Consider the following 24,257-nt stretch of genomic DNA (forward strand, 5'->3'; position numbering starts at 1 on the left):
CCTTTAGTAACTGTTTTGGATCTCCTCGAACATTCAGTCCCATTAAAGTTAATATTTCTAGGATTCTAGAATATTCTAAAGTGTTTCAGGAACAATTAAAAAAATTTTTTTTTCAGCATTTTGGTACTTTGAGGATCATAAAAAGATTTTAGAGCCATTTGGAGGTTTTAGAATATTCAGAACTCCTAAATTCTGAATTTTTGGAGTTCTAGAATGTTCAAAAAATTTTTATTGGTTAATCTAATAATTTAGATAATTCTAAAATATGATTTATCACTTTAATAATTCAAACTTAGTGGAATATGAGAGTTTCTGTGGCTTTTTCCGTTCATCCTGAAACAAATAATTTTTTTAATGAATTTCTTACATTAAAAATAATTAATTAAATAAATTATTTATACCTCAAAATTTCAATAAACTCTTCAATATTTCTAAATTCTGGCAAAGTTTCTTCACACCAGGTAAATGATTGCCGTGAATTATCTCTATTCATTATTCCTTCGCAATCTTCATATTTAACTCCTAATCTAATAATTAAAATTTTTTTTAATTAAATATTATTATTTTTCTTTTGAAGGTATAAACTTACGAATGCGCGATTTCGCGAGCTCCGAGATTGTAATTAAGCAGTAAAGGCGAGTAATTTATTACTGCAATGTTTAATTTATCGCTTGGACGGACGTCTGATAATAGAAGCGTGTACCCTGAAAATTTTTTTTGATAATTATTGAAGAATTAAAGAAGTTTATTTTGGGTTCATTCAAGAAGTTCATTAATTAAAGAAGTATTTTTTTTACCTTTTATGTCGCAGTCAGCAGCTACAGCGCGTAAGCATATGTCGGCCCTGAAAAATTATGGAATATAAAGGTAAGTTTTTTTAAAGAAAATTTTATGGGAATTTCTAAGGAAATTTCATGATAATTGAAGGAAATTTCAATTTTTAAAAAATTTCAAATTTAAAAAATTTTAATTTTTTTTAAATTTCCTTTTTAGATTCTTATAAAAAATTTAATTTTCTTCAAAAAAAAAAACTAATTTTATTTTTAGATTAGAAATTTTTTTTCAATTAATTTGTTAAATTAATTATTTTTATTAATTTTTTTAATTAATTAATTAATTAATTTTGTAAATTAATTAATTAATTAGTTCTAATTTAGTTTTTTTTTAATTAATTATTGTAATTAATTTGTTAAATTAATTAATTAATTTTAAATTAATTAATTAGTTCCAATTTAGTTTTTTCTTTAATTAATTATTTTTATTAATTTTTTAAAGTAATTAATTAATTAATTATTTTTTTATTTAATTTAAAATGAATTAATTAATTTTAAATTACTTAATTTTTTTAATTAATTAATTAATTTTATTACTTAATTAATTATTTCTAATTTAATTTTTTTTTGAGATTCTGAAAGGAAATTTAATTTTCTACAAAAGGTCCTTATCTGCGAATTAATTAACCCAAGTTTAAAACTTAGTCAAAATTAATTTTAAAAAATTTAAATCAAAAATATTACGTTGTCATAGCCACTTGAATGTCAACATTGTCTCTAACAGACACTCTGTTCTTTGAAAAATAATTATTTATAGATCTATAGATCCCGAACAATGTGTAGGTCATGGAAGGTTCCTTCGGAAACAATACACCAGCAGTCTAAAAAAAAAAAAATCATTTAAATATTAAAAAAAAAAAATTACTTGAAAATATTTTTTAAAAATTTACTTATAAAATATTTTTTAAAAATTACTTAAAAAATATTTTTTAAAATCTCACCTCAGCAAAATTTAGTTTCTTTATTTTTATATTAAATTTTTGATTTAATCCAGAAAATAACATCGCTACTGCATTCCAGTAGATTAAAATGTTCATTATTCTTACATCAGTCTTTAAAATTTTGCTGAAAATTAATTCAATTATTTTTTTTAAATATTTATACAAAAAATAATATTATTTTTATTTACTTGTTCTTTGAATAATCGACATTAATATTTAAATTAATAGACATTCCATTTTTAATTCCATTCACTTCTTTTGCTTCCAATAAATTATCATAATAAATTTCTAAAAAAAAATATAATTAAAAAAAGTGATAAATATGATAAAAAAATATTCTTACCTCCATAAGTATCCACTGTATTTTTTAATTCAATTACTATATGCTTCCCGTTGTTAATATTACGAATGTGATACTTGTTAAAGATAATGCCATTCTAAAAATTTTAGATGTTTTAAAATATATTTTCATATCTATATTATTAAGAAAATAAGCGAAATATTGTGACCAGTGTATTTATATGATAAAATGGGTTTTAATGGTAGATACATAATTAAGAAATTACCTTGTATCTTGTGAACTATTGACATTTTTAAAGATATGAGCTCACTCCTACATTACACTCATCAAGACCTTTCATTTGAGTACCCACATCAATTTTTCATATATTTTATATATTTATATATATTATATACATGTATATATGAAAAATATATCAAAAATGCATGTGGGTACTCAAATGAAAGCTCTTGATGAGTGTAACGTTAAAATGAGTTTATATCTTAAAAAATGTCAATAATTAAGAAATGACCTCGTATCTCGTGAACTATTGACATTTTTAAAGATATAAGCTCACTCCTACATTACACTCATCAAGACCTTTCATTTGAGTATCCACATCAATTTTTTATATATTTTATATATTTATATATATTATATATATTTATGTATGAAAAATATATAAAAAATGCATGTGGGTACTCAAATGAAAGCTCTTGATGAGTATAACATCAGGATGAGCTTATATCTTTAAAAATGTCAATAGTTAAAAAAATACAGTGCAATTTAACAAAATTCATTATTTAAAATAGCAAAATTCTATTCATTTATTCGCTAGTAATTTATAAGTGAAATTTCAACTCCTTAATACTTTAAATAAAATAAAATAGAATTTTCTCAGTACTTACCACAGTTAAATTTTTTGATATCAAAAGTGATGTTTTAGTCTCATAATCATGAACCGAGTGCAAGTGTCTAAATTCACTATAATCCTAAAATAAAACTAATTAAAAAAAAAATAAAATAATTACTATCAATAATAATAATCCAAAATTTACCCCGCAAACATTATTAGTAACAAACGAAATTCTCCTTCCATCTTTAACCAAATGTCTAACATCAAACTCTCTAGACACAATCGACTCAATAGCTTCTTCATCATAATTAAACTCGAAATCATAGTACTGAACATTATAGAACTGGTTGATCTTCAACCAGAATCTGCCGCCTCCCAAATCCGTCAAAAAAACCTTAATGTCTTTACAATCCTCAACTAAAAAAGCCAAATTTTATTTCAAAAGCCGCTAACTCTCCCCTTAATGCTCTGATTGCTTCAAACTTGGACATTTTAGCATCAAAATTTCCTCTTCTCCAAAAAAGGTCCTGAGGTTAATCATCGTAAGTCCAATAGTTTCCGAGTTACAGCTAAATTAATCAACTTCCGGTCTGTAATCACCAGTTTACCGACTTGTTTTGATTAATAGCACTGTAACTCGGAAACTATTGGATTTATTATGATTAACCTCAGGACCTTTTTTGTAGAGGAGGAATTTTCCTTTCAGATAAGCTTTTGGTCGAGAAAATATTCTCAGTAGTTAAAGAGATAATAGCGGTTAATTGAAAATTAGTCTTACCTTCTTCGGGATTTATCCCGAATTTTTTATAGTTCTCTATTGTACACTCAGTAATTATTTCCTCTGGTGCGTGAAAAATGTAAGAGTGAACAGAGATTAAAAAGAAATTTAAGAAAATTAATTTTAAAGCCATGGATAATTTTTTTAAAGAATTTTGATTGTAGTTTTAAGACTGTGGGATTTTAATTAAAGTTATCTACATCATTTCTAAGGTATTAATCGTTTGTGATAAAGAATTTAGTGATATCCGGTATAATGATTAAAATTATTTTTAGTGATGATGAATTTTAGTTGACTATTTACTACGATTTAATTTTTTTTGTATATATTAAAGTAATTAATTTAGTTTTTTGGGTGTAATTTAGAAATACTTGGTTTTATTGATTTGCTGATGAGGATCTTGTAAAAAATTTAATTTTCTATAATAATAATAAATAAAAATTCAAAAACCGGTGACGTTAGCCGAGTCGTCTAAGGCGCATGGCCTATAGAGAACTCGGACTAACTTACCGGCCAGGCGTGTGTTCGAATCCCAAGCTGGTCTTAGAAACCAACTTGGTTGATATTCGGCCCTTGCCGCGTAGGTTAAGATTTACACAATCCAAAAAGACCCCAACGTACCACTCCCAACAGTTAAAGTCGGCGATATGACCTCAGCAGTTAAAACCGACTCTAAATAATAATTAATAAAAAAAAAAAAAAAAAAAAAAAAAAATTCAATAGTTCAATTTTTAAATAAATTTTATTTTAAAATAACATATCACAATATTTTTATTTTTAGTGGTAATAATTAATTTTGCTTGCGCTGACCCACTTTTTGCGACGTTCATCATAAGTTTCTGAAAAAAAAAAAAAAAAAAAAATTTATTAAAAAAAAAAAATTTATTAAAAAAAAAATTTTTTTTTTATAATCAACAATATAAGATGTGTACAGGGAAAGAACAAGATGACACTGGATATAATCCCAGATTATGTTGAGTGAAAAAAAATTTCAGATAGTAGCTAGGATAATCCAGATAACAATGAGTATAATTCAGATTATAATGAGTATAATCCAGATATCACGCAGTACAGTCGGGATTTTTTTAGCTACTATCTTAAATTTTTTTCACCACAGATATCACTGAGTATAATCTAGGATGATATCCAATGTCATCTTATTCTTTCCGTGTAAATAATGAAATTTAAAAGTCCTTATCCGCGAATTAATTAAAGCAATAGTTCAAAAGTTAAAAAACCGCGAACTAAAAAATTTCAATTTAAAAAAAATTTTTAGATTTTTAAACGAAATTTAATTTCCGACAAAAAAGTTCCTTATCCACGAATTAATTGACCCAGCTGTTACAAGTTAGTAAAATAAAAAATTAAAAAAAAAATTTATTTTACATACCCCGAAATTTCTTAGAATCCAAAAATCTAGCTGTCATAACATCAACAGTCGAAATATGACTAAGCAGGAGGTAAGATATGGACCCAATAGAAATCAAAGTTATCAGCGTGGTGAATAGAAAAATAAAATACTTTCTTCTGTCGTCCATTTTGTCTTAGACTCAACTATCAACCAAAATAAATTCTATTATCATTTTATCTATAAAAGCCATTAACCTAATCACAACTAACTCACCAAATTTCGAAATCTCAATTTTAAAATTTCCCGCGCTTTAGCGCGCCATTTCAATTCCCGCCGCCATCTTGTCGTGGTCACATACCGACGATACAATCTTAGAAAATAGATTTTTGACATCAGTTATTAACAATTATTAAAAAAAAAAAATTATATTAATACTCACCAAAATTCCCTCTCTTAGAATTTCAAAAAATATTTCAAAAATTCAGACCCACCCCCTCTCCTCCCACCGCCCGCCATTTGTTTTTTTTTGGCGATCTTGTTGACACCAATTTAGAGTTTTTATGTAATTATACGTATTTTATTGGGGATAATAATTAAATAGTGTTATTATTATTGTAGTTAGATATATGTAGGAGGGTTTTTATCAACCGGGCGACTTCTGATATATTATTTATCGGAGTTATTAAATAAGAGCTGCAGAATTTTAATAAGGTCATATTAAATTTTTCAGTGGATTGTTTTTGTTGTAAACAATACACCATTATTCTTTTGTGGAAAATAACTGTGTGAGTCATAAATCCTGGAATTTAATAATTAATTAATTTATTTAGAAATATTTGTAGTATAAAGTGTAAAATTTAATTTTAAAAAATTAGATTTAATATTTGTGAAAATTAAAAAAAAAATTAATGTTTTTATCTAGAACTTTAAAACAGTATTATTAATTCGCGGATAAAAAATTTTTTTCTTCAGAAATAAATTTCTTATCTCTTTTTTTTTTAATTAAAAATTTTTTTTTATTAGTTTTATTACAACTGAACTACTGGAGTAATTAATTTGCGGATAAAGACCTTTTTTTAAGCTAATAAAATTTCCTATAAGATTCTTAAGAAATTTTTTTTTAAAATTGAAATTTTTTAATTTGTGGTTTTTTTAACTTTGTAAGGGTTGGTTTAATTAATTCGCGGATAAGGACCTTTTTTGTAGGAAATTAAATTTCCTATAAGAATCTAAAAAGAAATTTTTTAAAAATTGAAATTTTTTAATTCGCGGTTTTTGTAACTTTTAAACTACTGGTTAAATTAATTCGCGGATAAGGACCTTTTTTGTAGGAAATTAAATTTTAATTTTATTTTTCCAGAAAAAATGCGTCTAGTAATCTGTGACACAGTCGACTACGTGTCAGAGTGGTCCGCGAAGTATGTAATGAAGCGTATCCATGACTTCCAACCTAATGAGAACAAGTACTTCGTCTTGGGCTTGCCTACAGGTAGAAAAATTTTCGAAAAAAATTTTTTAATTAAAAAAATTGATTAATTAACAAAATTAACTGATTAAAAAAATTAAGTAATTAAAAAAATTAATTAATAAGAAAAATTAATTAAAAAATGTATTAATAAAAAGAATTAATTAATTAATAAAACAAATTAATTAATTAAAAAAATTGATTTGTAATCGAATGAATTTGTAATTACAAAAATTAATTACTTAAAAAAATTAATCAATTAGAAAAAATTAATTTAAAAAACTAATCATTTAAAAGAAAATTATTAAAAAAAATTAATTGATTAGAAAAATAAATTTAAAAAATTAATTAATAAAAAAAAAATTATTAAAACAAATTAATTATTTTAAAAAATTGATTGGACAAATTAATTGAAAAAATTAATTTGTAATTTAAAAAATTTGTAATTACAAATATTAATTAATTAAAAAAATTAATCAATTGAAAGAAATTTATTAAAAAAAATTAATTGATTAGAAAAATTAATTGATAAAAAAAATTAATTAATTAAAAAAATTGATTAAACAAATTAATTGAAATTCTTAATTACAATAATTAATTAATTAAAAAAAATTAATCAATTAAAAGAAAATTATTACAAAAAATTAATTAATTATAAAAATTAACTGATTCGACAAATTAATTTAAAAAATTAATCAATTGAAAAAAAATTATTAGAAAAAATTAATTAAACAAATTAATTCAAGCAATTGATTAAACAAGTTAATTAAAAACAATTAATTAAAAAATTGACTAAAAAAATTAATTAAAAAAGTTAATTACAAAAATTAATTTAAAAAAATTAATAAAAAAAAATTAACTAAAAAGAATTAATTAACCAAATAATTAATTTCAGGAGGAACTCCTCTAGGGATGTATAAAAAATTAATCGAGTTTTATAAAAAAGGCAAGCTATCATTTAAATACGTAAAGACTTTCAACATGGACGAGTACGTAAACCTGCCAAGCAGCCACTCTGAGTCTTACCATTATTACATGTACCACAACTTCTTCAAGCACATCGACATCGAGCCTTCAAACGCGCACATTTTAGACGGAAACGCCGCGGACCTTGAACTAGAATGCCGGAACTTCGAGAAGAAGATCCAGGAAGCCGGAGGCGTGGACCTCTTCATCGGAGGAATCGGCCCGGACGGGCACATCGCGTTCAACGAGCCCGGCTCGTCGCTGGCCTCTCGCACCAGAGTCAAGTCCCTGGCGCAAGACACTCTCGAGGCGAACAAGCGCTTCTTTGACAACGACATCGAGAAGGTCCCCAAGCAGGCGCTCACTGTCGGAGTCGGCACTGTCATGGACGCCAAGGAGGTCATGATTCTCATCACCGGGTCACATAAAGCCTTCGCGCTCTACAAGGCCATCGAGGAGGGCATCAATCACATGTGGACCGTCTCTGCCTTCCAGCAACACCCCCATGCGCTCTTTATTTGCGACGAGGACGCTACTCTAGAGCTTCGGGTTAAGACTGTCAAGTACTTCAAGGCTCTCAGTGATGTTCACCGGAAGTTGATTGAAGACTAAGCTGTAATCTTGGGAGTTGTTTTTTATAAGGAAATATATTTTTCTTACGTATAAGTCTGGGGTTTCTTTCCTTATGGGGAACCTTTCCTTTTGATATTTTTAAAGATATAAACTCATTATGAGGTTACACTTATCAAGAGCTTTCATTTGAGTACCTACATCAATTTTTTATATATTTTTGATATATTCATATATATAATATATATATTAAAAATATAAGCTCATCCTGATGTTATACTTATTAAGAGCTTTCATTTGAATACCCACATGCATTTTTGATATATTTTTCATATATACATATATATAATATATATGAATATATAAAATATATGAAAAATTGATGTGGGTACTCAAATGAAAGGTCTCGATGAGTGTAACATCAGGATGAGCTTATATCTTTAAAAATGTCAATAATTTAGAAATTATATTGTATTTTGTCAACTTATGATATTTTTGAAGATATAAACTCATCATGATGTTACAATCATCAAGAGCTGTCATTTGAGTACTCACGTGCATTTTTGATATATTTTTCATATATACATATATAATATATATATATAAATATATAAAAAATTGATGTGGGTACTCAAATGAAAGGTCTTGACAAGTGTAACATCGGGATGAGCTTATATCTTCAAAAATATTAATAGTTCACGAGATACAAAGTCATTTCTTAATTATAGACATTTTTTAAGATATAAACTCATTTTGATGATATACTGATCAAGAGCTTTCATTTGAGCACCCACATGCATTTTTGATATATTTTTCATATATTTATATTTATAATATATATAAGTATATAAAATATATGAAAAATTCATGTGGGTACTCAAATGAAAGGTCTCGATGAGTGTAATGTCGGGATGAGCTTATATCTTAAAAAATGTCAATAGTTCACGAGATACAAGCTCACTTCTTAATTGGTCCAATCAATTCGCGGATAAGGACCTTTTTTGTAGCCAATAAAATTTTCTATATGACCGGGTCTTTAAATATCTTTAAAAATCGAAATTTTTAAATCCGCGGATTTCAATTTCTAACTTCTGGAATTTTTTCAAACCTAAAAACAAACACAGTTTAATATTGTTAAAAAAATATATTTTTGTATTAAGAAAAATTTTATTGTGACGGTAACAAATATATTACGCTACAAGTACACTCTTATCAATTATTATTAATATTAATATCAGGAGAAAAAGTTTAAACCGAAAATTTTTAAATAAAATAATTTATAAAAAATAAATAAAATAAAATAGAAAAAGTTACACCTCCTTATTATCATTAGTATCAGTCTGGACAGTTTTATTGTCCTGAATCACGGTGCTCGCGGTGGTACTACTGCTGTCCAAAGAACCGTAACTGTTAGCAATGTTAACTAATTCGCGAAGTACATTGTTCTCTGCTTTTAATTTAGAGAGATTTTCTTTGTACTTGAGCTCGCATTCTTCGTCAAGATTAGCCGCAACTCGCATTACTGCAGCCATCTCGTTTATTTTCTCTGCCTGGTTGGTAATTATCTGAAAAGTAATTTATATTATTAAGAAAATAAGCAAAATTTTGTGGCCAGTGTATTTATATGATTAAATGGGTTTTTATGGTAGATAAATAATTAAGAAACGACCTTGTATCTCGTGAACGATTGACATATTCAAACATATAAGCTCATCCCGATGTTACACTCATCAAGACCTTTCATTTGAGTACCCACATCAATTTTTCATATATTTTATATATTTATATGAATATATGTATATATATGTATATATGAAAAATTTATCAAAATGCATGTGGGTACTCAAATTAAAGCTCTTGATGAGTATAACATCAACATGAGTTTATATCTTAAAAAATGTCAATAATTAATAAATGATCTTGTATCTTGTGAACTATTGACATTTTTGAAGATATAAGCTCATCCCGACATTATACTCATCAAGACGTTTCATTTGAGTACCCACATCAATTTTTCATATATTTTATATATTTATATATATTATATATATGTATATATGAAAAATATATCAAAAATGCATGTGGGTACTCAAATGAAAGCTCTTGATGAGTGTAACATCAAGATGAGCTTATATATTTAAAATCGTCAATAATTAAAAAATTAGTCACTGCAAGGTTGCAAAATCCCAGAAAAAAAAATTTCTTACATTAGCGTATCTCGCATTATAAATAGAAGACAAGTTAATTTTATTAGATTTAATCAGAGACGCAGTATGCTCGCGATATTTAGACATGATCAGCTCAATAGTATTCTGATGTTCCTCCAAAGCGTTCCTGAGCTCTCTGTTCTCCGCCTGGAGCTCTCGGAGGTGCTTAGTCTCCTGCTGTATCCCCGCGATCAAAGCGTCTCTAGGCTGTTGCTTAGCTTCATTATTTAGCACCTCAATTTCCTCTTGGTACTGCTTCATGTTGTCAATTTGATTACACACACTCTGAATTTCTGTTATTAAATTGTCAGCTGTGTTTTCATGGTCAGAAATTCTACCGACTAATTTTTTAGCGTCGCAAATTATTTGTTGGACTGTCAGCGACATTTTTTCTATTTTTTAAATAATTATTTTTAATTAATAAAATTAATTAATTAAATTTTATTATAAATATTTACTTACATTCTTTAATCCAAGGTTATGTTTGTAGTAAGTAATAATAATAATAATAATTTTTTAACATTTGACAGCGACAAAAGCGCCGTGGAAAAAATTGTAACTAAAAATTTTTATTAAAAAACAATTTTATTATTATTAATTATATTAAATTAATTAATTATTTAAATAATTTAATTAATTATTTTTTAATTAATTAAATTTTTATTATGAATTTTTATTTAATATTTAAATTTGACCGCGCTTTGAGCTTGCGCGCATGCGCAAAGTTTCTGCGCATGCGCAGAAGTTTTTTATGAGTTCTACTGCGCAGAAGTGAAAAAATTATCAGAGGTAGTAAATATTCATTGTTAAAATTAATAAAATGAATTTAGTTAATTGTTAAAGTGTTAATTATTGAAATTTAATTGTTATTTAATAAATATTGAAGAAAAAAAATAAAAATAAGGAAAATTTTGTAAATTTTAATAGTCGCGCATGCGCAGTAGAATTTTTTGACATTCTACCGGTTAAAAAGATGTAAATATGTCAGAGAAGGTAAACAATTGTTGTTGCAAGTAATTTAGTGAGTAATTGAACTATATTTTTGGTAATTTAGTATTTTTTATTCATTTAATTAATTATTTTTAAAGAAAGTGGAAAAAAACGCGCAAAAAAACAGAATTTAAATTGAAAAGTTTTTGGGGTTATAAATATTAATTTATTGTAAGTAAAATATTTTTTAATATTCTTAAAAATGAGTAAATTTTTTATATAATAAATAAATTATTTTTATTTTATTTAATAAATTAATTTTTTAACATTAAAATTTATTTTTAATTTTTAATTTGTAATTACAGATTATTGTCAAAATGCCAGACATTAAATTAAACAATATAATTGTAAACTTTCCATTTGAGCCTTATGAAGTTCAAAAGGTTTATATGTCAAAAGTGATAGAATGTTTACAAAATAAAAAGCATGGAGTCCTTGAATCGCCGACAGGTAATTACAAAAAAAAAAAAAAATTAACTTTATTATTATTATTAAAGTTGATAGACATTAAAAATTTTTTTATGATTTTTTTTTTTAATAAAATAATTATAAAATGAATTTAATTAAAAAATTCGATAAAAATTTTTAAAATTGACACCTAACAATATCATTTAACATTTAATGAAAATAAAATTAGTTGAAAACTTTTAGAATTTTTTTCATTAATAAAATTATTACAAAAAATTGCACATGTAAAAAATTTGAAAAACTATCCAGGTAATTTTTTAAAAATATTTTTTTTGCTAATTCAATAAATAAAAATCTTTCTCTGTCGGCTAATTTTAATTTAAATGATACTAAAGTTAGCCGACGTTTTTAATTATTTGATTTTTTTTTTAATAATTAAATTAAAACAAAAAAATATTTTTAAAAAATTTCACTTACAGTTTTTAAAGTTTTTTACAAGTAACACTTTTTAAAAATTTTTTGTAATAATTTTTTCAATAAAAAAAAAACTAAAAAATTTTAAATGTCGGCTAACTAAATTTTATTAAAATTTCAGGGACAGGTAAGACACTATGCCTGTTATGTTCCTCCCTAAGCTGGCTATCAGCGCGCAAAGCGCATCTCCAAGCTCAATCCTTAGTCGGAGCGATAGACTCTCCAGACTTCGGGGGAGATTTTTTCAAGCGTCTAAAAAAAGACCTTCAAATGGCAAGCGGTGGCGGAGGAACAGCAGAAGTAAACCCCGAACCATCTCCAAGTCAGAGCCCAGCGTCGTTCGGATGGTCTCAGCCGAAGATAATCTACGCCTCACGCACGCACTCTCAATTAACCCAAGTAATGGGCGAATTAAAGCGAACCAACTTCAAGCACCTCAAAGTTGCAGTGATTGGCTCAAGAGACCAGCTGTGCATCCACCCGGAGATCTCAAAGGAGTCTAACTCAGCAGACAAGATCCACCTGTGCCAGTCTAAAGTGCGCACCAGGTCCTGCATGTACTACAACAACGTCGAGACTAAAAAAGAAGAGGCTGTATTTAAAGACACCATCTGCGACATCGAAGATCTTGTAAAGAACGGCACCAAGCACAAGTGCTGCCCCTATTTCATGGCCAAGGAATTGAAACAATCCGCTGATATCACCTTCATGCCTTATAATTACCTCCTAGACCCCAAAACCCGCCGGTCTCAGGGCATCGACCTCCAGAACCACGTGATCCTCCTCGACGAAGCTCACAACGTTGAAAAAACCTGCGAGGAGTCAGCCTCACTCCAAATCTCCAGCACAGACATCGCGCTTTGCATTGATGAGGTCACTAGTGTGATGAAGCGGCTCCTGGAAGAAGACCTGGAGGTCGGAGGAGGGTTTGAATTAGAAAAAGAGGCCAAAGATTTCACTCCAGATGATCTTTGCACTCTAAAGAGTATTTTTCTGGGTCTAGAGGCTGCTATAGATCAGCTGAAGATTAAGGATGAGAAAGGAGACACTTATCCCGGGTCGTTCATCTTTGAGCTGCTAGAAAGTGCGCAGCTGGTCGGGAATCATCTTCAGGTCGCTGAGAAACTTGATAAGGTTGTCCTGTGGCTGGCTACTACTTCGACGAGTCCTTTTGCCAGGACTGGAAGGGCGCTTCAGAAGTTTGCTGATTTTGTGAGGACCGTGTTCACCAGCTCGCTGCCGCCTGGTGAGTTTATTTTTATTTGAGGAATTTAGAGGAAATTTGAGAGGTTTTGGAAAGATAGTGGGTAAAGGAGAAATATAGATTTTTTGGGAAAATTGAGAAATTTTTAGGAAATTAGGAGATTTTTTGGAATTCAGGATATTAGTTATTTTATAGGAAATTAGTAAATGTTTTTAGGAAATTAGAGAATTATTTTAGGAAATTAGTGAATTTTTTTAGAAAATTAGTAACTTTACAGGAAACGAGCAGTCCGTCCGGCTTCGCACAAATATTAAACAAAAATTACTAAACTTCATAATATAATATCGCTTATGTCACCCGGAGATAGTGCAGCTTCCCAACAGTGAAAGAATTTTTCAAATCGGTTTAGTAGTTTCGTAGCCAATTCAAAGCAAACAAACAAACAAACAATCAAATCTTTTCTCTTTATAATATTAGTGTAGATTAGAAATGTTATAAAAAAAATATTAAATTTTTTTAGAAAATAAGTAAATTTTTAGGAAATTAGTAATTTTATCGGAAACTAGTGAATTTTTTTAGGAAATTAGTAAATTTTCAGAAAATTAATAATTTTATAAGAAACTAGAAATTTTTGTAGGAAATGCCAAATCGATTCCAGAAACTAATTAGTCCAAGTTACGTCTTCGCGTTTCCGTGTCGGACGCGCCCCCACGTATTAAATTTAAAAACTCTCGATACATGACCACGTTCATAAAATACCAGAAAATAATTAGAATATCTCATAAAAGGCTTCAAAACTTTCAATAAATTTATTTCTAATGATCATTATATTCCAATCGAACCGTTTTTGCATCATCTACGAGGATTCTAGGCCAAACAGATGATTAGCTTACTAACTTGAAAAAAATTTAGAATTTTCATTTTTACATGTCCGCGTGGGTATTGTTATCAATAGTTGTTGAGTTTTAACTAGTTTAAGTTTTTAAAACCTTTGATAAATTTATTTCTAATGATTGTTATGTACCAATCGAATCGTATTCACATCCTCTGCAAGGATCAGAGGCCAAACAGTTGATTAGTTGATTAATTTTTTATAAATTTAACAATTTCAAATTTTGACATTTCCGCGTCACTATTGTAAGTTATTTTTAACGATGGTAAATTAGTTTAGGCTTTAAATCTTTCGATAAATTTATTTATAATGATTGTTATGTACCAATCGAATTGTATTCACATCCTCTACAAGGCCCAAATGCCAAACAGTTGATTAGTTGATTAATTTTTAAAAAATTTAGAATTTTCATTTTACATGGATACCTACCGGGAGCCATAAGCGCGTACCAAAAAATTTCAAATTAAAAAAAAATTTTTTTTCGTCATTTCTACGCGTTTCAAGTAAAAATACGTTGTTTCCCGAAAAAAAATTTTTTGGTACGCCCTTATGGCTTTCGGTAGGTACCCTGGGTGCCATAAGGGCGTACCAAAATTTTTTTTTGCATTTCTGCCCGTTTTAGGCATAACTACGTCGATTCCCGAAAAAAATTTTTTAGTACGTCCTTATGGTACCCGGGTGCCATAAGGGCGTATAGTAGGCTGATTCGCCCTTATGGCATTTGTAATGCGATATCATAAGATCATTTTTTAGGTACGAAATAATAAATATCAAAGTTTGAATTCTTAATTATTATACTTAAACATTTTAGACATTTACATTGCGAATATTACTGTTTGAAATAATATTTTCTTCCATGTAAAAAGTAAATTGTAACGTTTAAATGATAAATATTATAAAGTGAATAGTAAAATCACGATTTTACTGTTTCAAATGGTAATTTTTAGCAGTTGATAATTAATTATTATAAATCGCCTGTTATTTATTACAGTTTAAAACTCCTAATAAATTTATTTCTGATTATATATACCCCAAACTTACTGTTTTTTAGGCCTCCACCGCGAACGAGTTCAAGAATGCTACCGCATCTTCGTAACCAGCGAACCCAAGCCAAAAAAAGACTCTTGGACCTCAACCAAAGTAAACTCCACGGGGAAGTTGATCAGCTACTGGTGTTTCAGCCCCGGCTTCGGAATGCGCCAGCTCCTGGAACTAGGCGCGCACTCAATAATCCTAACCAGTGGAACACTATCCCCTCTTAAGCCGTTCATCACCGAGCTGGGAATCCCGATAGACATCGTCCTTGAGAACCCTCACATCATCCCCTCAAAGCAGATTTCCATCGGAGTCCTGGGTACTGGTCCGAACGGGCAGGTCCTTAACTCGTCCTTCAACACCCGAAATGACCCGAAGTACATCTCCAGTTTAGGAAGAACACTCCTGAACTTCAGCAACCTGATTCCCGATGGCCTCCTAGTTTTCTTCCCTTCGTACCCTATTATGAAGAAGTGCGTCGAGGACTGGCAGCAAGCCGGTCTCTGGAGCAGTATAGTCTCCAAAAAACCAGTGTTCATCGAGCCGCAGGGCAAGGACACCTTTAATGCTGTAATTTCTGAATTTTATTCGAAAATCAAAGCTCCCGAGTCCCGTGGCGCCATCTTCCTGGCGGTCTGCAGAGGCAAGGTCAGCGAGGGTCTGGATTTTTCTGATGACTACGGAAGAGCTGTGTTGGTAACTGGACTTCCTTACCCACCGATGATGGACCCCAGGGTGTTGTTAAAGCAGCGTTACCTTGATGAGGTAAGGAAGAAAAACAAAGACGGACTTACCGGCGGACAGTGGTACCAATTAGAAGCCTCCCGGGCGGTTAATCAGGCTGTGGGGAGGATTATAAGACACATTGGGGACTATGGTGCTATTATTTTGTGTGATACTAGGTTTAATAGTCCTCAGTTTAAAGAACACCTATCTAAATGGCTTAAACCTTACTTAAAAAATTATCAGAATTTCGGGAGTGTTACCCGGGAGCTTAGGGACTTTTTTAAGAATGTTGGAGAGTGTAAAAGAAATTTTAGAGAGTTACCGACGGTGACTTTACCGACGGTCGGTAAGAAAGTGGCAAGTTTGGGGGTAGAGAAGGTGATAGAAAAGGAAGTGGATTTTGGGGCTTATAAAAAAGAAGCTAAGAAAGTTGAAGGGTCGGTAAATTTTGTTACAAGTAAACTTCAGGGTCAGTGGAGCGCAAGGAGTTGGGAGAGCACTAAGGAGGAGGGGGAGGGTGTTGTTAAGAAGAGAAAGATTAAAATTCAGAAGCTTGAGGTTAATTATAAGGATGATAAGACAGTTGGTGAAGAGGAGGCAGTCGGTAAAGAAGATGATAAAAAATTAGTGGGGCAAAAATATCTTAAAAGTGTTAAAAAGGAGCTGAGTAAAGAGAATTTTAAAGTTTTCGCGAAGATGATTGAGAGTTATCGTGCAGAAGGGGATTTTAATGAGTTGATTAAGACCTTGGAGATGTTATTTATGGAGGGGATGAAGGAGTTAATTGTGGGGTTCAGGACTTTTTTGAAGAAGCAGCATGTGGAAGAGTTTGAAGAATTTTGTAGGAGAAAGGGTATGTGATTGTTTTTATTGTTTGTAGAGTTAAGTGAAAGTTTTTTATAGTGTAAATAGTGGGTATAGAATGAAGTTACGGTCGGTAAAGTAGATTCAAGTTTTGATAATGTAGAGGATACAATTTTAGGATCGACGGTAACAAAATTTATAATGTAGAATCTTAATGAAAACTATTCATAATTTTTTGGGTGAACAAATTTTGTTACCGATTGTAGGTAATTTTATTAATTTAAATAATCAAAGGGATTTGTTGACAGTGATTATTTATAATTAAATTTTTTTGATAGTTATTGGATCGGTAAAGTGATTTTGAGTGCCAGCTGTCGGTAAAAAATTTTTATAGTGAATTAGTGTGAAAAATAAGGACTAAAGGACTTGGATGAAAGATTAAATAAGAATTATTTTGGTAAAATTAAATTTTCATTCAAAATGTCCAATAAAAGGTTAAATATTTATAATAAGTCACATTATGTATATATTTATAAGTTAGTAATTGTTGTCTGGACCTAAGCGTCCATGACAGCGTTGTCATGATTCATGGATCCTAAAGAATCCTTCCTCCTTACAATTTCCTTAGCGACGATGTCCTGGTAGTATTCCCCAAAGACGCTCCGATTGTGAGCGACGATTATAAAGAACCTCGCGGCTACAGACGCGAGCTCTTCTTGTAAGGAAGACAATCCGGGAGGAACTTGGGTCGGTACGCCATTTTGGGTGAGGATTATTTTCTCGAGGAATTGACGGATCCGTAGGTCTAGAATTTTTAAAAATTTTAAATAGAGAATTTTATTTTTATTAGTTCATTAAAGTTTAGTAAAAGTTAGTGAGAAAATAGAGAAAAAATATTTAATTTATTTGTCCAGGCAGTTTTTAAATTAAAATTTTTAAAAAATGTACTGCGCATGCGCGTAGCTCGTTCCAAATGTTCCATTATAGGAACTTAGCTACAAAAATTACTAATATATAATTAATAAGGTTCATTTAAACCTTTAGATGTCCTTGTTTCAAAATATAATCAATACATTAGTAATTAGAAGTTATTTTTGCAAAAAGCGTACTGCGCATGCGCGTAACATGTTCCTAATGTTCCTATGATGGAACTTAGCTATAAAAATGACTGATTACTATCCAATAAGGTTTATTTAGTCCTTTAGATATCCTTGTTCCGAAATATGAACAATAATTAAGTAATGAGACGGTTTTTTTGCAAAAACCTTACTGCGCATGCGCGTTATTTGTTCTAAATGTTCCTATGGTGGAACTTAGCAATAAAAATAACTAATATACATCTGATAAAGTTTATTTCAACCTTGAGATGTTCTTCTTCTAAAATATAAATAATAATTAAGTAATTAAAAGTTCTTTTTGCAAAAAAACACACTGCGCATACGCGTTACTCGTTCCAAATGTTCCACTGGTGGAACTTAGTTAAAAAAATGACTAATAATTACAATCCAATAGGGTTTATTTATTCTTTTAGATGTCCTTGTTCCAAAATATGAACAATAATTAAGTAATTAGACGCTTTTTAGCGAGAACCTCACTGCGCATGCGCGTAATTTGTTCCAATTGTTCGTATGTTGGAACTTAACTATTAAAATGACTAATATACAACTGACAAGGTTTATTTTAACCTTTAGGTGTCCTTATTCCAAAATATAAACAATAATTAAGTAATTACAAGTTACTTGTTCCAAATGTTCCTTAAGTGGAAGTTGACTACAAAAATGACTGCTTTGTATTCAATAAGGTTTATTTAGACCTTTGTCTGTACTTGTTTCAAAAAATAAACAATAATTTGGTTATTTTGGCAAAAAGCGTACCGCGCATGCGCGTAACTTGTTTCTAATGTTCCACTAGTGGAACTTAGCTCCAAAAACGACTGAATTTTATTAAAAAAAATTGAAACTTACTGACTAACGTTCGGATTTTATGATCTTCATTAATTAGTTCCAAAATCTGCCGTTCCAAAATCGCTTCAGTTTCTTTATCCAGCTCTTTACTGTGGATTTCTTTCAGGATATCATTTACGTCCTTTTTTATCTGGACTATCACATTAGGCATAATTTTTTCTAATTGTCTAAAAAAATCAAATAATTATTGACCTTGTAAATTTATTTTTTCATTATTAGAATTAATTTATAAATTAATTTTTACTCATTAGAATGAACGGTGTCTAAGATAACATCCAAGTGTCCTTTGACATTCTTCTTAAATTTCTCAACACCTTGCATCAATCCGCCGACAGTGCTTCCGCAGATTAGAAGAATAGATCCTATTATTGCAAGTCTGTTTATTTTGTCCCTTAGTTCCAAAAGTCTTCCTTGATCTAACATCAGAGTCTAAAAAATAGTAAAATATTATTAAGACAGTATTAAATTTTTTTAATTACTCCTTCAATATTGTATCTTCAATATTTAAGCCAGAATTTGAATTCTAACCTCAGCTTCAGGAGAAGAGTCCCAATTAAGCAAATCTAAGTACGCTTCAGCGAGTAAATAATGTGTGACTTGCTTAACAGCATTGTCATCAGCAGCATCAGCGACTTTCTTGTCATCTAGGTGCTTTAGTAGCCAGCGCCTAGTGAACTGAAGTCCATCCGTTTGGATCTCTAAAAATTGGGCGAACTTCTTTTTCTCGTACTCGATGCTAGAAGCGACGATGTTCGGGCGCATCATCGTGATTGTGAAGTTCGCAAGGTCCAGCTTCATCAGCTGCAGGGTTTCCATGATCCCCTTAAAGGTTTCGACGATGTCCGAGCACTCCAGAAGCTCCTTGATCTTGTCATCGCGAACCGGCGCGCAGATCTTGCTCATTAAATTCAGCACGTAGTGGGAGTAGTGAGTAAAGTTCAGGACTCCCTTCTCCGCTTGCTGTTTTATTAAGTCGATGTCTAGAATTTCGCGGAGGTTTTCTCGAATTTTCTTGTGGTGCGGCAACACTAGATCCTCTAATGTCTGGAATTATAAAAGTTTTTTTTTAGTTAAATAACTTAGCTACTAAAAATTGCTATAACTCCTAAAATATTGAGTTTAGGAAAAATTTTTAGGAAGAAAATTGTAGCTTAAGAAATTTCCTTTTAAAAACGATTTTTTACTATGGGTCTATCTTCAATATTTTAGAAGATATAGCAACGTATAAAGTCAAAGCCCCAATTATTGACAGGGGTCTAAATAATGACACCCTAAATTATTTTTAACTATATTTATCTGTAATAAGAGTAACTAGATAAATTTGTATTAAATTCTAATTAATTAAAAAATTGAAAAAAATTATTGTCCGTTAATATTAAATATTAATTATTAAAAAATAAAGTTAGCACCATCAAACCAGCTTACGAGCGTCTTTCTTAACAACTTTCGTTAGAAAAGCTATTTTTTTAAATGCTGTTTAAATTAATTTCTTCATCTAATAATGTCATCTTTTTTTTTTTTTAATTAACAACATATGAAAAATTTATAAAATTGAATAATCGAAGTTATTAAAAATTATTAATACTGCGACCTAGATCTTTAAATTCTGATTAAAATGAGTACCTACAACCCTTATTAATTAATATTTGTTCCTACCAAAAATCGCATTAATAATTTATCAAATGATCTATGGATCATTAATCAAAATCGATCTGCGACCAAATGAGTTGTGAAACGGCTCATTTTACTCGGAAGTTATCGAAGATTAATAATTTTAAATTAGTTTATTTAAAAAAAATTTTCTCGACCCATTAATCGCCTTATTAATCATTAATGAAAAAAAAAGTTTTGTATTTTTAAAAATTATTAATACTGCGACCTAGATCTTGAAACTATGATTAAAATAAGCACCTACAACCCTTATCAATTAATATTTGTTCCTACCAAAAATCGCATTAATAATTTATCAAATGATCTATGGATCATTAATCAAAATCGATCTGCGACCAAATGAGTTGTGAAACGGCTCATTTTACTCGGGAGTTATCGAAGATTAATAATTTTAAATTAGTTTATTTTTAAAAAATTTCCTCGACCCATTAGTCGCCTCATTAATCATTAATGAAAAAAAAAGTTTTGTATTTTTAAAAATTATTAATACTGCGACCTAGATCTTTAAACCCTTATTAAAATAAGTACCTACAAGCCTTAGTGGCATGCTTAGTATAGGTGTCAATAATTGGGGCTAAGGTATGTCAATTATTAGATCAATCAGTTTTTTAACCTGTCAATATTTGGTGTATCCGAATACTCTATTTAATTATTTAAAATTAATTAGTAAATATCAGGGATTTTCATTTAAAAAAAAAAAAAAATTGATTAGTTGAAATATTACTTGAGCCACAAACAAAATTCAACGATATTGATATTTGATTTTAAAAAAAATCAAATCATAACTTTGTCTCTTGTGTCAATAATTGGGGCTTTTACTTTAGTGTAAAATTAAAAAATATCCACCTCCCGAATTTCCCTCAAAAGCACCAGCGCCTGGCTGTAATCTGGAGGGTCCTCGTTCAGCTGTTGCTTGAGTAAGTTCCAGAAAGCGTAGTGCATGATCTCCTTGACCTTCTTCTGGAGCTTCTTAGTTTTAGCAACTTCGTCGTCAGCTTCTCCTTCAGCTTCCTCGCCTTCGTCCAAGTTGTTCTCCAGCACTGCAGCGTCTAGCTTGAAGTTTTTGTCAACTGCTATCTCGTGAGCCAGTGCCATGTTTGTCATTCCATTCGCCGCGTTTATTATTTCGTCCAGAGAAACGAATTTCGGCGGAGATGCTCCTGTTAGGAAATTTGCTGACCATTGTCTGGAAGATATATTGTTTTAAATTTAAATTCTAGAGAAGAAAATTTCCTACAACTTTTGTTTGGGTCTTCAATATTTAAATCAGAAAATTTTTAGTTTGTAAGGTAAAAAACCCAGTTATTGACACTTGCAATTTAATTTTCATTAAAAAAAATGAATCTACCCTTATAAATTAATAAATATAATTTTTGAATTAAAAATTTTAAGAAAATTGGTTTTTTCAGAACATTTAATTTTTTTAATCAGAATAAAATTGCAAGTATCAAAAAATTAGGTAAGTGTCAACAATTGGGTCTTTTACCTTAATTTAAAGAAATTTTATATTAAAATTTCTTCAATAGAAAATTGAAAAAAAATTCAAATTTTGGCAAAAATATCCAAAATTTATATAAAAATACTTTTTTGTAGGCAAGAGAATTTCCTATAATTTTTATTTCACATTTTTTTTTGTATTTTTAATATTTAAGTCAGAAAATTTTAATTTTGTAATTTTAGGAAATTTTTTATTAAAAAATTAAAAAAAATTAAAATTCTGGCTAAAGTATCAAAAATATAAAATTGTCCTAAATTTTTATATTTTTATTATTTTAGCCACAATATTAATTTTAAAAATAAAAATTACCTTTCTTTATCATCAGATTTAATAGAAGCACTTGGATTAACATTTTTATCTTCTTCCATTTTATAAAAAAATTAAATATAGTTTATCACTGAAATCAGAAAAACAATAATTAATTAATATAAAAATAATTAGGTGTTTATCGGTCAAAAGAAAAGTTTACAATAAAGTTTTTAGTGATTTTTGTTGCTCTTTTAAGAGAGTAAGGACAAAAGTTGACCTTTGTGTTTATTTTTTATTATTTGTTTTGTCTTTGGTGAATCCTTGGTTTGTCCTTTTATGAACTCTCAAGGATTCACTTCCATTATTATTATTATTATTATTATTATTATTATTATTATTATTATTGCTGAAGTCATTTCTATTATTAATAATAATATTAAAATAATATTATTAATAATTATATTAAAAAACACATTAATAATAATAATAATAATAATAACAATAATAATAATAATAAAATTAGAATTATAAATTTATTTAGTGATAAAAATGGTTATAACTCCTAAAATATTAATTTTAGGAGAAATTTATAGGAGAAAAATTGTAGCTTAGGAAATTTCCTATTAAAAACATTTTTATATTATAGGCCTATCTTCAATATTTTAGGAGATATAGCCACTTATTTAGTTCCTAAATAATAAAAAATTATAAATAAATTTCTAATAATTATTTAGGTAATATAAAATTAACTATAACTCATAAAATATTGATTTTAGGAAAAAATTATACAATACCAAAATTAAAGCTAAGGAAATTTCCTATCAAAAATGTTTTTATACTATGGGTCTATCTTTAATATTTTAGAAGATATAGTAAGTATAATAATAATTGAATAATATTAACAATTTTTTTCTAATAAAAAAAATTTTCTTTGTTCCAATTTTTTTCCTAAAAAAAATTCTTGATTTTTTATAGAAAAAAAAAAATTTATGACTCCTAAAAAAATAATAATATAAATTAATTTTATAAAAATAATAATAATAATAATAATAATAATGATAATAATAAATAAATAAACAACACTTACGTTTTATTTGAACTTTGAATTTTATTGTTTAATTATAAAGTCAACAATTTACATATAAATTTTTTTAATATATATATAATGCATATATTTTTTATATTTTTACCAAAAATTCATAATATTATTTTTTTTTATAAAAAAAAAAATTACTAGAATTTAGAACGAAATTTGAATTTTTAAATTTTATTTTACGGCGTCATATTTCAATCAAAAATATACACAAATGGTTATATGTTATAAACAGCTGTTTATTTTAGTCATACTGCAATCTATTTTATTTTCGAGAATTGTTATTATTATTCTCTGAAATTCACCGAAAGTAGCGCTTTCTGGCGGCAAAAAATAAAAGTTGAAATTCAGCGGGAAATTTTAAATATTTAATAATTTATCTGATTAATCTTTAAAGCATAATATCTCCTAAACTACTGAATTTAGAAAAAATTTTTTTAAACAAAAATTGTAGCCTGGAAAATTTCCTATTTAATTTACTACTCAGAAAAGTACTTTACTCTTCAATTTTCCGAGATATAGCCAATTGAAAATACAACTTTCCAATTTTTTTAGGAAAAATTAAATTTTTTATTATTTAAAGTCTTATAACTCCTAAACAATTGGTTCTAGGAAAATTTTTATAAAATAAAATTGTAGCCCGGAAAATTTCCTATCCAAAAAAGTCATAAGACGACCAATTTTTCCTGAAATTTTTCAAGTTACAACCGATTGAAAATACAATTTTCCAATTTTTTTAGGAAAATTCAAATTTTTAATTGTTTAAAGTCCTATAACTCTTAAACAATTGATTTTAGGAAAATTTTTATGGAATAAAATTGTAGCCCGGAAAATTTCCTATTTAAAAAGTTCCCAAGATGACCAATTATTCCTAAAATTTTCCAAGTTCCGGCTAATTAAAATTAAAACTTACAATTTTTGTGGAAAATTTAGTTTTTTAATTGTTTAAAGTCCTACAACTCTTAAACTATTGATTTTAGGAAAATTGTTATAAGATGAAAA

At 28.5% G+C, this 24,257-nt stretch overlaps 4 protein-coding genes across 7 annotated transcripts; 2 read left to right on the forward strand and 2 right to left on the reverse strand.

Annotated features, from left to right (window-relative positions):
* Positions 1 to 848: 848 nt before the first annotated feature.
* LOC123264422 (glucosamine-6-phosphate isomerase) lies at positions 849 to 8,136 on the forward strand. 4 transcript variants are annotated; one of them, XM_044727712.1, is made up of 3 exons: positions 849 to 867; positions 6,400 to 6,528; positions 7,400 to 8,136. In XM_044727712.1, exons 1-3 carry the CDS (start codon positions 855 to 857, stop codon positions 8,080 to 8,082), a joined length of 825 nt encoding a protein of 274 aa, XP_044583647.1. In that variant the 5' UTR covers positions 849 to 854; the 3' UTR covers positions 8,083 to 8,136. The 4 variants fall into 4 exon arrangements, with proteins under 4 accessions (XP_044583647.1, XP_044583648.1, XP_044583649.1 ...); XM_044727713.1 differs by lacking the exon at positions 849 to 867 and adding an exon at positions 5,473 to 5,824; XM_044727714.1 differs by lacking the exon at positions 849 to 867 and adding an exon at positions 5,473 to 5,820 and having other exon boundaries at positions 6,396 to 6,528.
* Positions 8,137 to 9,187: 1,051 nt separating this feature from the next.
* On the reverse strand, positions 9,188 to 10,803 carry LOC123264424 (FGFR1 oncogene partner 2 homolog). Its single transcript, XM_044727716.1, has 3 exons — positions 10,710 to 10,803; positions 10,248 to 10,639; positions 9,188 to 9,605 (listed from the first exon to the last, which is right to left on the reverse strand). Exons 2-3 carry the CDS (start codon positions 10,632 to 10,634, stop codon positions 9,351 to 9,353), a joined length of 642 nt encoding a protein of 213 aa, XP_044583651.1. The 5' UTR covers positions 10,635 to 10,639; positions 10,710 to 10,803; the 3' UTR covers positions 9,188 to 9,350.
* Positions 10,804 to 11,363: 560 nt separating this feature from the next.
* On the forward strand, positions 11,364 to 17,289 carry LOC123262992 (regulator of telomere elongation helicase 1 homolog). The gene is made up of 4 exons (XM_044725500.1): positions 11,364 to 11,408; positions 11,543 to 11,687; positions 12,241 to 13,365; positions 15,267 to 17,289. The coding sequence occupies exons 2-4, from the start codon at positions 11,555 to 11,557 to the stop codon at positions 16,835 to 16,837; spliced, it is 2,829 nt and encodes a 942-aa protein (XP_044581435.1). The 5' UTR covers positions 11,364 to 11,408; positions 11,543 to 11,554; the 3' UTR covers positions 16,838 to 17,289.
* On the reverse strand, positions 17,238 to 23,280 carry LOC123262993 (T-complex protein 11-like protein 1). Its single transcript, XM_044725501.1, has 7 exons — positions 23,250 to 23,280; positions 22,223 to 22,310; positions 21,262 to 21,601; positions 19,273 to 19,788; positions 18,989 to 19,173; positions 18,745 to 18,911; positions 17,238 to 17,585 (listed from the first exon to the last, which is right to left on the reverse strand). The coding sequence occupies exons 2-7, from the start codon at positions 22,279 to 22,281 to the stop codon at positions 17,338 to 17,340; spliced, it is 1,515 nt and encodes a 504-aa protein (XP_044581436.1). The 5' UTR covers positions 22,282 to 22,310; positions 23,250 to 23,280; the 3' UTR covers positions 17,238 to 17,337.
* Positions 23,281 to 24,257: the final 977 nt, after the last annotated feature.

Source organism: Cotesia glomerata, linkage group LG4 (assembly GCF_020080835.1).
Source record: "Cotesia glomerata isolate CgM1 linkage group LG4, MPM_Cglom_v2.3, whole genome shotgun sequence".
NCBI lineage: Eukaryota > Metazoa > Arthropoda > Insecta > Hymenoptera > Braconidae > Cotesia > Cotesia glomerata.